The sequence below is a fragment of the Malurus melanocephalus genome, unplaced genomic scaffold (assembly GCF_030028575.1).
Source record: "Malurus melanocephalus ecotype Western Australia unplaced genomic scaffold, MMel_1.1 scaffold_740, whole genome shotgun sequence".
Lineage (NCBI taxonomy): Eukaryota > Metazoa > Chordata > Aves > Passeriformes > Maluridae > Malurus > Malurus melanocephalus.
The window spans coordinates 89,922-102,170 of record NW_026623972.1 but is presented as its reverse complement, the minus strand read 5'-3'; the positions used below and the strand labels follow the sequence as shown (position 1 = coordinate 102,170).

At 46.1% G+C, this 12,249-nt stretch overlaps 1 protein-coding gene across 2 annotated transcripts in view; it reads right to left on the bottom strand.

Annotated features, from left to right (window-relative positions):
* The window catches only part of GABRP (gamma-aminobutyric acid type A receptor subunit pi), a 27,378-nt gene that overhangs the window by 12,268 nt on the left and 2,861 nt on the right, over positions 1–12,249 (bottom strand). The window contains exons 2-3 of one of the 2 annotated variants that reach the window (XM_057384732.1): positions 2,775–2,864; positions 1,357–1,469 (exon numbers count right to left, since the gene is read on the bottom strand). In XM_057384732.1, coding sequence (XP_057240715.1) covers positions 1,357–1,469; positions 2,775–2,830 — 169 coding nt within the window. In that variant the 5' untranslated portion in view covers positions 2,831–2,864. Of the gene's footprint in view, positions 1–1,356; positions 1,470–2,774; positions 2,865–12,249 lie in introns of those variants that run through there. The other variant, XM_057384733.1, reaches the window with a different exon arrangement.

Here is a 12,249-nt window from a genome sequence, read left to right as displayed (position 1 = left end):
GGGACACAGCGATATGGGGACAGGGGGACCCCGCACCGGGCCAGACTCGGCCGATCCCGCGGGGCTCCAAGCGCTCACAGCCCTCTCTGCCTGGGTGACAACACAGCAGCGCCTTTCCTCACGGGAYTGCTGCCACTCCATTTCATCATCTAAATCACAGTGAGGAACGACCAATAGACACAATTTCTGAACCTCTCTCCAGGCCGTTTTGGCTTTGTTTGTTTGTTTTAAGCTGCTCACAAATATATTTCATTTGCAAAAGGTGTATTTTTTTTAAGTAGCTGTCTGTGTCTATTCAGACTCTTGAAGCCCAGAGCAGTTACTGRCTACAGCATAAATCTGTGAGGACTCAGCCTCTGGGGGAGGTCACACCAGATCCTGATTGTTTCTGTTTAATGTTTGCTGCAGATGCAGTTGATCTCTGCAATGTCATAAGGAGGCACCTACTCACTGGTGTCACAGGATTTAGAGGAACTTTTCTAGTCCTACATCAGGTCAGCCATTCTAGGCAAAACGAGATGGTAAATTCTGTATYGTCCCAGAAATTTATTACCATGGTCAGAAAAAGGAAGAAACTCAGACCTGCCAGTAGCAGCTGGTCAGTCTGCAATGGSAAACATCCAAGCCCTTGTGATGGGAAATCTTTCTGTCTAGCAGGGTTTCATTAAYGGGTTCAGGCACAAAACCAAAATTAATAGAAATAAAAATGGTCATTGCTATTTGTTAAACTCACACTGATATTTTCCAGGTGCTGAATGTCATTCTGAGAAACCCTTTCCTCTTGCAATGACAGCACTCACCTGGAAGGTGGGAAACTTTACAGCCTAATTGCTCAATAGCCTCAGATAAGTTCCTAAATACCTSCCTGATCCCAACTCCCCAGAGTCTCACCAGGGTTTGAAACAAGTTTGTGTCTCAGTGTGAAGGGAAAACATGCGTCAAAAGTCAATATTCCTGGCAAGAATGGCTTTGTTCCTCTATAGCTACAATCTACTAAATAGCTGTAATAGTTGTACATGAACAAAAGTAAAGCAGAAAATCACAAGGGTCAGGCTCTAAACAGAAGCTTGTATAGTTAGAGCAGAATTTAGTTATTTAGTCAGGTCTTTCATAAAGAGTTTATAAATTCTCTGCTTTTAACCTCACAGATGGACATGTTCCCAAGCCCCACACATACAGGCATCAGCTGTTCAAGGCACCAAYGGATGCACAGAAAGGGCAGCCTGTGACACCAACTCATTTAAAAGAAACAACCTTMAAAACTGCAGCATGCTAAAGCAAACTTACAGCCTGCTCTCCCCTCCACACGAGCGTTACATCAAATTTTAAACACTCCCATGTATGGAGCCAACATACCACCAAAGTAGGGCCGGAGGTATTTGTTGTATCCCATGGTGAGGTTCTCAAATCCAGGGAGGGAAGTGGTGTCCCTGCCATGCAAGCGGGATCCATGGCCCAGAGAGCATCTCCTGGGGATACAAACATGAACTGTTACATGTGGCTGACTGGGCTGAGCACATCTGGTGTGTAGCTGCAGCTGTTTCCAGCTTGTGCTCAAACACGCAAACAAACTGGATTAAATAGTTATTAAAACCAAGTAGGTAATGGAAATCACGAGCATTTGCTCACACTGCTGTCTTGGCTGAACAATGAACACCTTCCAGAGGTGGAAAATAGCAAATTGCCTCAGCTGATAGCTATAGATTGCACACACAGTATCTTAAGAATGTTCTTAAATTATCACAGAAAAATCAAGCAAGGTCTGTAGATCACAAGTCTTAACAATAACCCCCCAATCTCCCCTTCCCACTCCTTATACAGTCTACATAACGAACATGTATTTCTTTTTTCCTCTTGTTTATGACAACCTGGGACAAATCTTCCTGGCCAACAGCTCCTCCTCTCCAATCTCTAGTGCCCTAGATAAGCTTCATMCTCAGATGTGAGTGTCAGCTCCTACAGTTGCTGTCAGGAGCAATACTGGAGGGGAAAGGTGGAGGACTGTGCACTTCTCAGACACCTCCAGAGCTCTGTGGGCAGTTCAGCTCCAGCTGCTGGGCATACTGAGAGTCCAACTCTAAATTACAATGTCAAAATATATGTTTTGTGGCCGGACGTTGAAGCCAGGCGCTGTACTATGAGGCAGACAGACYTGCATCCTCACCCAGACAGTGAGAGGTGCAGGGGTTTGGCCTGTAAAAGGTCAGAGTTTATGTTGCAGGGTGGTCACAYGCTCACTTGAGGAAAATGTAATTGAGTGAAGAGTCAAGAGTTTGTTCTTGCTTTGGGTAGGAGGAGGTGRGAAGCAGAGCCCCATTCTCAGGACCCTGCTCTGGCCAGGAAGCAGCCATGGGGTTACTCACAGCTCTCACCAAGCTTTTTTCTTCTGTTTCCTTTAAAACTGGGTTAATAGGGCCTTGGAGCTAGGATTTAGACTAAACAGGACCTTTGACCAGAACCAGGTTTTGCACAGTATGTATGTAAATAATTCAAGAGAATTATTCATAATTCAGGGCTGGAAGCCTTGTGGGAGGCATTTCTGGTAAAAAAATTACTAACTGTGCTGGTTTTAACAAGGAAATCAGGGGTAGCACTGTTAATGGACATGTTAYGGTTTAGGGATCTATGCAGATTGCATCCCTGACTGTACCCTGCTTCCTTTGGATGGGCTGGATAACTGGAAGCACAGTTTCCTTTTGACCCACRTTATTTAATTATTTATGTGAAACATAATTCAAATGTTCCCTTTAAAACAGAAAAAATCCTCTACTTACTTTTGGGTTGGAAGGAAAAGACACAGACCAAAGAAGGAAAAATATCTGGAGAACATCTCTGAAGATTGTTTCTGTATTTGCCCTGCTTGTCTGTGAAGAAGAAAAGAAAGACAAAATTTTTGTGGTTTAAGAAAAATTATTTTAAGGAAKGAGACAGGGAAAAGGAATGCTGCACAGTCAGAACCATCACTGAGTAGTGTTTGACATTCCTGATAGGCAGTGGCTTCTGACCTTTTACCTGGCTAGTGTCATTTKTCAGCATGTTCTATCTTAACACTTACCACATAAAAGACCCTGGTGACARCTCAGGTCTTGAAGTTCTCAACAAATTTTAACTCCTCTTCTATCAGTATGGGATGGCAATTAGCTGATGTTGAGAATGACAYCATGGGAAGGGATTTATTAAATAGGAAAATGTGTGGGTAGTTCCCAGAGCAGTCAGACTCTGAAGCCAAGTGAGATCCTGCCCACAGATGGCAGTTCCTGCATCACAGCCAGCAGTGCTGTGACTCCGTGCTCCATTGCCCCACACAGGAACAAACTCCTGCTGTTAGCAGCAATGCCGGCAAGCCCCCAGCACACAGCACAGCACAGAGTCATAGCACTTCAAATGGGTTTTGTTGACTTTTCTGGGAGTGGAACCAAGTTTTGGCTGCTGGCCCAAGTCTCCTCGGGCTTATGCTGGCCTTAGAGCAGGTGCCACAGTGGCAGCTCTGAGCTGTGCTCTGTTTCCCTCTGATCTTCAGCTCCCTGCTTGAGGTGCTCCTCCAATCCCACACCTTTTTTTTCACACCTAGTACTTCTCTCTCATCACACATGGCATTTAGGGCCTCAGCTTCCATCATGGCTGCTCCATGATATYCCAAACAACAAAAATTTTCAGCTTGGGCTAGATTCTTCCTGCAATAGTTCCCCACAGCCCAGAGGACAYTCTGCCTCCCAGCTAGATGCACGGCTTTGGTGCTGTGCCATAGGACAGCAGAGCTCCAGGAAACAACAACTTTACCCATACAGAGCCAGTAAAACACCTGAACATTCACGTACTATGAATGCAGAGGATCCCACTGGAGAAAGGACAGTTTTTTCTCAAAGCACAAAATATGGTCTAATACTGGCCCAACATCTGAATTTCCAACACAGCTTTGCTCTTCTCGCCCATTCTCTGAAATGGTACTCAGATTTTCTAGATGCTCTCAAGTGTTTTTCACTATAATGTGATGATGCAGGACCAGAGAGAGAATCAGTTACCTACTCACAGCAATGTTAGACCACAGTTATGATGGGAAAGAAGGACTGGTCCAGGCAGATTAAAGAACTTGTAGAATGAAGTTAATTTCATAAATTAGACTTTAGTTGAAGTGTGAGACTTCATCACCTTCAGCTGAGGAACCTCTCATGAGCATCCCTCATGAATATCCCATGTTTTGGACAGGATGACTGTAGAGATAATAAATATATCAAAGAGTGGAAGGCAGTGAAAGGGAAATCCGTAGGTATTCCTGGGCAAGAAAAAGATGACACCAGTGCCCCAAGCTGAATATAACCACAGCATTTYTTCACTGCTCAGTGTGTCAGTTAATACAATGACAATTCTGTTAGAGGGCAGGAGCTTTCATCAGAGRTTACCAGTACTGGAAGAAAACCTAATCAGGTTGTGTATTTATGTTTCTCTGTCCAGTATAGGGTTTCATTTTAACAGAAAAATGTAGCCTTAAGCACTGTTTAGTTTGGACATTTGTGTCTGGTCAGTGCAAGCGTGGCCCAGCCATGCAGAAGAGAGCACTGTGAAGGCACTACCAGCACAACTGGHGCCAAGGTTGCTTCCAATGCCAAAGTTCTAGAAAATCAATTATTATGTGGACTCAGAAGGAAAACCTTGAGACTGTAATAACTTTCCCCCTCGGCTCTGTATTCGCCCTATTGGCTGTGAAAATTATGCCAAGTTGCAAATGTTGTACTAAAATAGATCCAGCTCTGTGGAAGCCTTTGTCTGCTTCCAGAGAATTTCCTGAAATAATGCCATGTTACAAACCAACAGCAGCAGTAGGCATCTGACACTAAGCTTACACTGTGCTTCCTTAAACCTGCTTCACTGTTCTGTCTTTGAAGGGGTGGTAAGAGTGCAAACAAAACAAAAAAATGAGGAAAAATCACAGCTAGCAGCTTCCATGAGTCTGTTTACAGGGAGCGGAGTGTGAGGCAAGAGTGATGTTCACTGCCACCTGATGGGTCTGCCACAGTACCCAGGCTCAGTGACAACTCCTGCTCAGTTCTAAGGGACCTTCCAGGGGCCCTGCCCACCTCCCACCTGGGAGCACTGTCTGGGGCACTGCACAGGTAGCACATTCTGCACATTCTCAATTTTCTACTGGCTGGTGATATCCTAGTCCCAGGCAATGGGAGCATTAACAAGAAGCTAAAATGCTACCCCAAAAACCAAACCCATATGAGCAGTTTACTAGATTTAGGATCTTAGGAACATAATCCACAAGATCAAACACTGCTGAAGGCAAATTGCTCTGACTGCAGAACATGCAGCACAGGCAGTGTGTATCACAGAGTAAATGGGGGAGACAGAAAAAAGAAACAAATCCTGAAATAAAATCAGGTTGCATTTAATTTGCCCATTTAGGTGATGTCTGCATTCACTATAAAAATTTAAAATTTTCATGGTGAACTCAGGCATAATTTGCCTGGTCCATTCCCTCTGTAGGGAAATTATTTTCCTGGGAGTGAAAGGTCTGCAGGGAATGGCCCAGGCTGTGTGTGCTGTGGGCAGGGGTCACTGTGGGCATCTCTGTGTCCTTCAGGTCCTCGCTCAGGCCCCACAGYGCTTGGGACGCCCTCGCTCCTGAAGCGTCCTGGCTGCAGCAAGCACAGGTGGGAACAGAGCCACAATGGCAGCAGCCACTCTCAGCGCCGTGCTTTCACATGGCTTTGCCCACATGACGGGCTCTGGCAGCCATCCCTTATTGCCATGGCAGACCTGGCGCTGGAGACTGTTTGGCTGTGCTGTGGCTCTGTGCCAGGGCACTGCAGCCCTGCCAGCTGGGTCACTCTGCCTCTGCCCAGCTCCTGTTGCCTTCTTCATCCGATATCCAATATCCAATATCCAATATCCAGCATGCAGAAATAGTACTACAAGGCAGAGGAGAGTCACCAGCTCCCCTTTTGCTCCCTGTGTTCAGTCCTGCAGAATAAATTTCTGGGAGAATACAGAACAGGAGTTTGTTCCTGTATGAAGCAATGGAGCACGGAGTTACAGGTCCTCTGGGGCTCCCAGCTCTGCAGCTGCCCTGTGCTGTGCTGTGCTTCCTTTGGCCCCTGACATGAACACTGTTCTTACCATGTACAATAAAAAAATTAAGGGAGAGGCACAAAGCATCCCACACCTGAGATCAGACTTCAATGGCGTTGCCAAATTGTCCTTCATGGTCAACGTATTTGTTTATCTAGAAGAGGTTTTGGTAATTTAAGACAGATACAATGTCTTCTCTTTTTTAAAAGTTTCTTTTTTTGCCCTTTGCCTAGCCTGAATTGTGAGTTGTCTGACCCTAAGAGGCAACTGCTTTGAGGAAGTGCATGGGCAGGGGATTTGGAAAGAAGTGTCCATGGCATGACAGCTGCTGTGAAAGTTCAGGTATACTTATGATATATTATGAGAGCTGTTCAAATTTTAACTTCTGACCACAAAAATCATTAGATCACCTGAAAATTAAAGTCTTTAAAATCATTTAGCCTCTTAACTCAATTTTAAATTTTAATTTTAAATACTTTTCCTTTAAACTTTAAAGCTGGTTCTTCCCAGAAAAAAAAAAAATACCATCTCTTTAAATTTTTGAATGCTGAAAATTCGTTTTGCCAGCCCAGGAGAAAATCCAAAGTGACTGCAAAACAGAGAATTGAGTTAACAACAGGGAAACATTTTTGCATCCTTTGATGCAAGCTGCTCTTTTTGGAAATCTTATTTGACAGCATAATAAATTYAGAAAGAACAAATTCTATTACTATAAAACTAAAGAGGTAGTGGAATCCTGTCACATGTCAACAGATGCATCGGGTCAGTCCTTGGCTGGTTAGGACAAAAGGGAAGATTAGAGGCTGATGGAGGACAAGGGAAGGGAAGAATCTGGAAACRGCACCTGTACCAAGGGTTGATAACTCTGAGACTTTCTTTTACCTTCAAAAATCCCTTTGCATGCTTATAATATTTTCTGACTAAAACAAGATACCAAAGAAARGCTTCCAGTGTGTGTAAACCAAAGCACATAATTTCCGGTTGAAAGGAATGTCACTTATTGACTGAAGTATTTCATGTTTTCATAATCAGTCAAAACCTCAGAAAGTTTCTGCTTTGGTTGGAGGTGAAACTTTTTCTATCCTKCTGGTTTCCCTGTCTGGGAAAACAAACTCAGTCAGGTTGTTTGATAATTGGACCAGTCCTAGAAGGTTTTTGCCTGGGGGAGCAGGTGCTGTGGCTGCCCAGGCCTCAGAAGATGCGTKCTGGCTGTGGCAGGGTGACCCCGGTGCTGAGAGCTGGCTGCTCAGGGACAGACTCCAACTGTTTCATTCTGCTCCTTGGGTTTTCTCAGCAGCCCTGAGTAGTTGTCTGGAGTCACAGACAGTTAAACAGGTGACTTCACAGTACTTGCAGAAATCCTTTAAGAACCTGTGTGAACTTCTGCTCTGGGTAAAGAAAAGATTCTTTCCATCCATGTCACTGTCATTGCATCACGTGAAAAATGACCTCGTCACTCCAGGAGCTCAGACATGGCCAAGGTGAGTCCYTGAGCTCCAGCCTTGCTGTGTTTGGGGCATGGCCCAGGTGACAGTGACACCAGCCCTGCTGTGTTTGGGGCACAGCTGAGGTGACAGCGACAACCAGCCATGGCACCCCAAAAGCACGGCCCAAGCTGTGTGGGATGAACCAGCACCGGGTAACTAAAAACACAGAACTCACTCCTTGGTTCGTATCCCTGGTGCCAGGAGGGACAGGTACATCCACACACCCTTTATACACAGCCCCTCAGTATGGGATGGGGGGACTCCATACATCACAGGCCTGATAGCTGTCTTATTTATGCCAACGGAAGTCAGAAAAAACTCCAAGATACATGGGTTTACATAAAATGATATTCAGTAAGAATTATGTAAGAATATTAAACCCAGGCCRGAATAATGCACTTATGTTTTGAAGATATAAAATCTCATCCTTCAAACTGCTYGTGGGAAGTGGCTGCTTCCGCCCACATCTGCTCATCCAACATGGTACACAGGCCTGAGCTCCTTAAATACACACAGAAAGTCTTACATATCAAAATGAAGATTTCTGAAATTACTTACATGAAATAAATTCTTTCTCCAAAATGTTAAATTTTACTTCTATTTAGTCTATTCATTACTCTTTTTGAGCAAATACAATGTRCATAAAATATACAAATAATTAAAATTTTATACAGAAATCTGGCACGCTCCAAGCAGCTTTTTTTTCTCCTGCACTGCATACCTTAGGTTTAGCTCTAATTCAAACTTGCCTGCAATTGTCCCTCTCCCAAGGCAGCAGATCCAGGAGCTCACATCTGCCTGAGCCCAGTCATGCTGGCAAACCTGTCTGTCAGAGCAGGGAGGGATCCCAGCCTGGGGACACAGGGCTCACCTGACCATTCCAAGAGACAGACAGCTCACAGCCCAACCATGCTTTGTTTGATTGTGCTGCTCTCTCCTTGCCAAGCCTGTGTCTGTGACTCTCTATAGTCCCTTCCGCCCCAGCAGCTCGTCCATTGTGTATGTCCAAGTATTTGGAYATAATTACACCCATTCCTATCAGGTGAGATGAGCATGCACAGGACTRATCCCCCCACAGGAGATGGAGTGGGGTACCCCAAGTACCTCTGAACCGTGTGTGGAGATGAGAGGGTAATGGCTTACAGGTGAAGCAGAGGTGGTTTACTGAGGATCTTTACTGAGTGCTCTGCTCACTTCAGTGTGTGCTGGGGGAGGAAATGCAGAATAAAGGGTATTATTACAGAAAGATTCTCATGTGAGTGGAATTTGTAATGAGTGAATGAGAGTGTGTTGCCTGAGTGGATGGAMTAGAGGAACACAAAGATAAAGGAACACAGAGAGAAAATACATCAGACCTCTGATTATTCTCACATTTTGTATCAGACCAAGGGCACAGTCCATACACCAAGAGGCTACAGCAAACACACAGCCATAAAATCCTCAGTGAACGTGGAAAGTTTTCTTCCAAGCTGCCAGGTAACAGGTAAATGTAAAATAAGCTGTCCAGCTCCACTGGGTAACTTGGGATTACTTTTGTTGCTCATCTTTGATGGCCACGACAAAGGGAACTGGTTTCCCCTGCAGCCCCATACTGGCAGCACAGCTKGGGGTGTCCAGCACTCAATTCATGCAGCTGAGCAGTTGCTACGTGCCCTGGCCCACYCCTGCAGCAGGGACTCGCTGACTTCTCCCACGAGGAAAGAAGTGATGGACAGGATCGCTTCATCTTGTCTGCATTCTGGCTGAGCACTGCGTGGGCAGCACTTACCCAGGATGGGAAAGGAGCCGGTGGGGCCGAAGGGAGGGAGTGAGGGCCAGAAGGCTGCCAGTGACACATTAATTGAAGGTTTGACAACAGCTGACAGATGAGCACATAAAGAAAAAAATAGGAGATGGGGCCTCAAGGAGCATGGCTCAGACATAATCATTCATCTTACACATCTATTAGTCTGAGTTTCTGCAGGGCAGTGAAACACTCCTGCAGGAAGTTTTGGGGGAAAACCAACCATGTAGTCTTGAGCACCTCCACAGCCCACTTTTACCCAACACATTTATTTTGCTCTTGCAGGCAGCACAAAGCTGCACTGCAGCTGCATGTCCTTCCACACCAACGTTCAGTTTTCCTCAATAAATACTCAATATCCACATTACGCTATGCACATTAGAAACACAAATTGCCAGCATTTTATGTGGCAGAATTTAGTTTTCATAAACAATAAATGCTTTTACTTATTGCAGGAAGAGGTATAATTCATGTAGGAATAAATAAAATCTTATCCTCAAAGCCAGTGAACACACCCACAAAAGGCCACTGCAGCTCAATATGAACAATTCACCTTCCTTTATAGCACCAGCAATGCTGTCCAACCCTCTGGCATGGCAGGGCTGCCTGTGACCAGTCCCTGTGTGCTCATCACCCAGGTGGCCTCAGAGCTGCAAGGACTTCATAACACCAACAGAGTCACTTCTGGACAATGGCTGGAAGCAGACTCAGAGCTGAAATGCTGTCACTGACTTGCTCACAGTAGCTGCCACTACAGCACTGGATTCATATCCAGGAGCCACATATGCTGCTGGTCTCGGACTTGCTCCATGTAGCACAGGGGCTATGTGCTGGTGTCCCAGGGGCAGAGCTGTTGGCCCAACATGGCCACCTTCAGACAGCCTCAGGGTCACTCAGGCTCCTGCAGTCAAAGCTTTCCCCACCAGCCTGGGGCCTCTGAAGGATATAAGAAAACTAAAAGCTAAAACACCAAACAGAAGGTGACAGGCTCTGAAGGCACCTTGGTATCCTTTCAGGTTTGTCAGTTCTTGCCAACCCTTTGGCAGCAGCTTTGCAGCCCTTGCTGACCTTGTCTCCCATCCCAGGCCATGGCCCTGCCTCAATTTGATGCTCTCAGCTGGGGCTTGGATGGTCTGAATTGGCCCCAGCCAACTCTGCCGGGGTCTCAGTGGTGCTGTCATCCCTTTCATGAGACAGAATTCACCACAGGTATTTAATCTGGACTGCTTTCCACATTACCTTGTTTTCAAAAAGGCCATTCAGCATCATATTTCTTAGTGCAATGTGGAATTCAACACAGTGGTAAATAYAGTAGTAAAACAAATAAGAATTTTAAAATTTGGAATTTTCCTCCTTTTAAATCACTCAAGAAATAGCATAAATATTGCCCACTTCTAAGAACAGAGAAATTAARATACTCAGAGCAGAGGTCAAGTTATTTGTCACTTGAGTGCTATCAGTAACAGACTATCTGTCAAGACAAACAAGCCTCCTGCAGAACATATATCAACACCTTCTTGCAAAATTACACCCAGGCTCACATCTCTCCAAGAAATCCGGATGGACAGTACTGGCAGCCACATGAAGGTACCACAGCATTGCCCCAGCTGCTGCCAGAGCCTGGCACTGCAGGGCAGCAGCAGCACCCTCCAGATGTGCACTGCCTTATTTTCCCTCCCCATTTTCAACATTCTGTTCGGATCCACTGCCCCAGACCCTGGGSCCCCTCCCTGCCTGGGACTTGGCCTGGGGGCAGGCACTGGTCTGCCCAGCCCCAGCTTTATTTAAGCTAATCCTTCACACAAGTGACCATCAATAACTGGTAACCTGCTTCCTAAAAGACACAGATCAATTGACAGAGTATTATAACCCCATAAAATATTAATGCCCTAACAGAGAGACAATTGCACTGGGCCTAGGGACTCCTCCACTATTAGAAATTATGCCTCAGCCTTAAATAAATTAACTCAATAAGTGTCTTACCATGAATACAAATTCCTGCTTAGGGCTTGCAAATAAAATGATTTAGAGCTGTTCTTTGAGGAAAGATGAGGTGTTTAAACTTGCTAAAGAGCAAGGGCTACCAGRTTCATTAGTCTTTTGTTTAAAATGGACTGCTTTGTTTTAAGCTCAAGGCATCCCTTTTGGAAGGGAGGGGGAAGTTTCTGGAAAATTGTTACATTTTCTTCCTCTGGGCTGCAYAGTTTCAGTTCTGCAAAGATGCACATTTCTGCTCCAAATCCTAAAGGCAGCTCAAGACCAGGCCAGCTCTGCCCCAGAGGTGCCCMGTGCCCTTGGCACCACATCCCTGCAGCACAGAGCACCTGCAGGACACAGAGATGAGCAGGCTGGTGGCACAGTACTGTGCTGCTGCCTTGTTCCCATCCATGCTGGCAGGAGGTGGGCACAGACCACCAGCTCTGAGAAACTTCATCTGGATTCCAAGGCTGGAGAGAGCCATTCCACTTGCCCCAAAGTCCCTTTTTTTGGCAAAGAGGAACTCTTTTACTCACTGCCAGCATTGGGAAGGCAGCTGGAGYGCGGGCAGTGGGAGCAGAGGCACAAGTGCCCGCAGCAGGGGCTACCCTGGAGCACAGAGCCCCCTGACAGCAATGCAGCTTGGTGCTCCCAGGGCGCAGGGTGCAGCAGCTGCCAGTGCCTGCCACAGCCTGCCAGGTGCTCTGACCACCCACCGGCCATTTCTCACTCTGGGGCAGGGAACACCAGCTGTTCCTGTCCTTGTAAAATGCCTCTAATGCTGCGAAGGGGTGCCAGGCCAGCCCAGTGCCCCTGCTCCCCCAGCTGCCTCAGGTCACTGCAGCTCCAGCCCACACACCACACACCCCCTGCCTGCCCTGCCCACACACAGCCCCATGCCCTGCCCACACACAGCCCCATGCCCTGCCC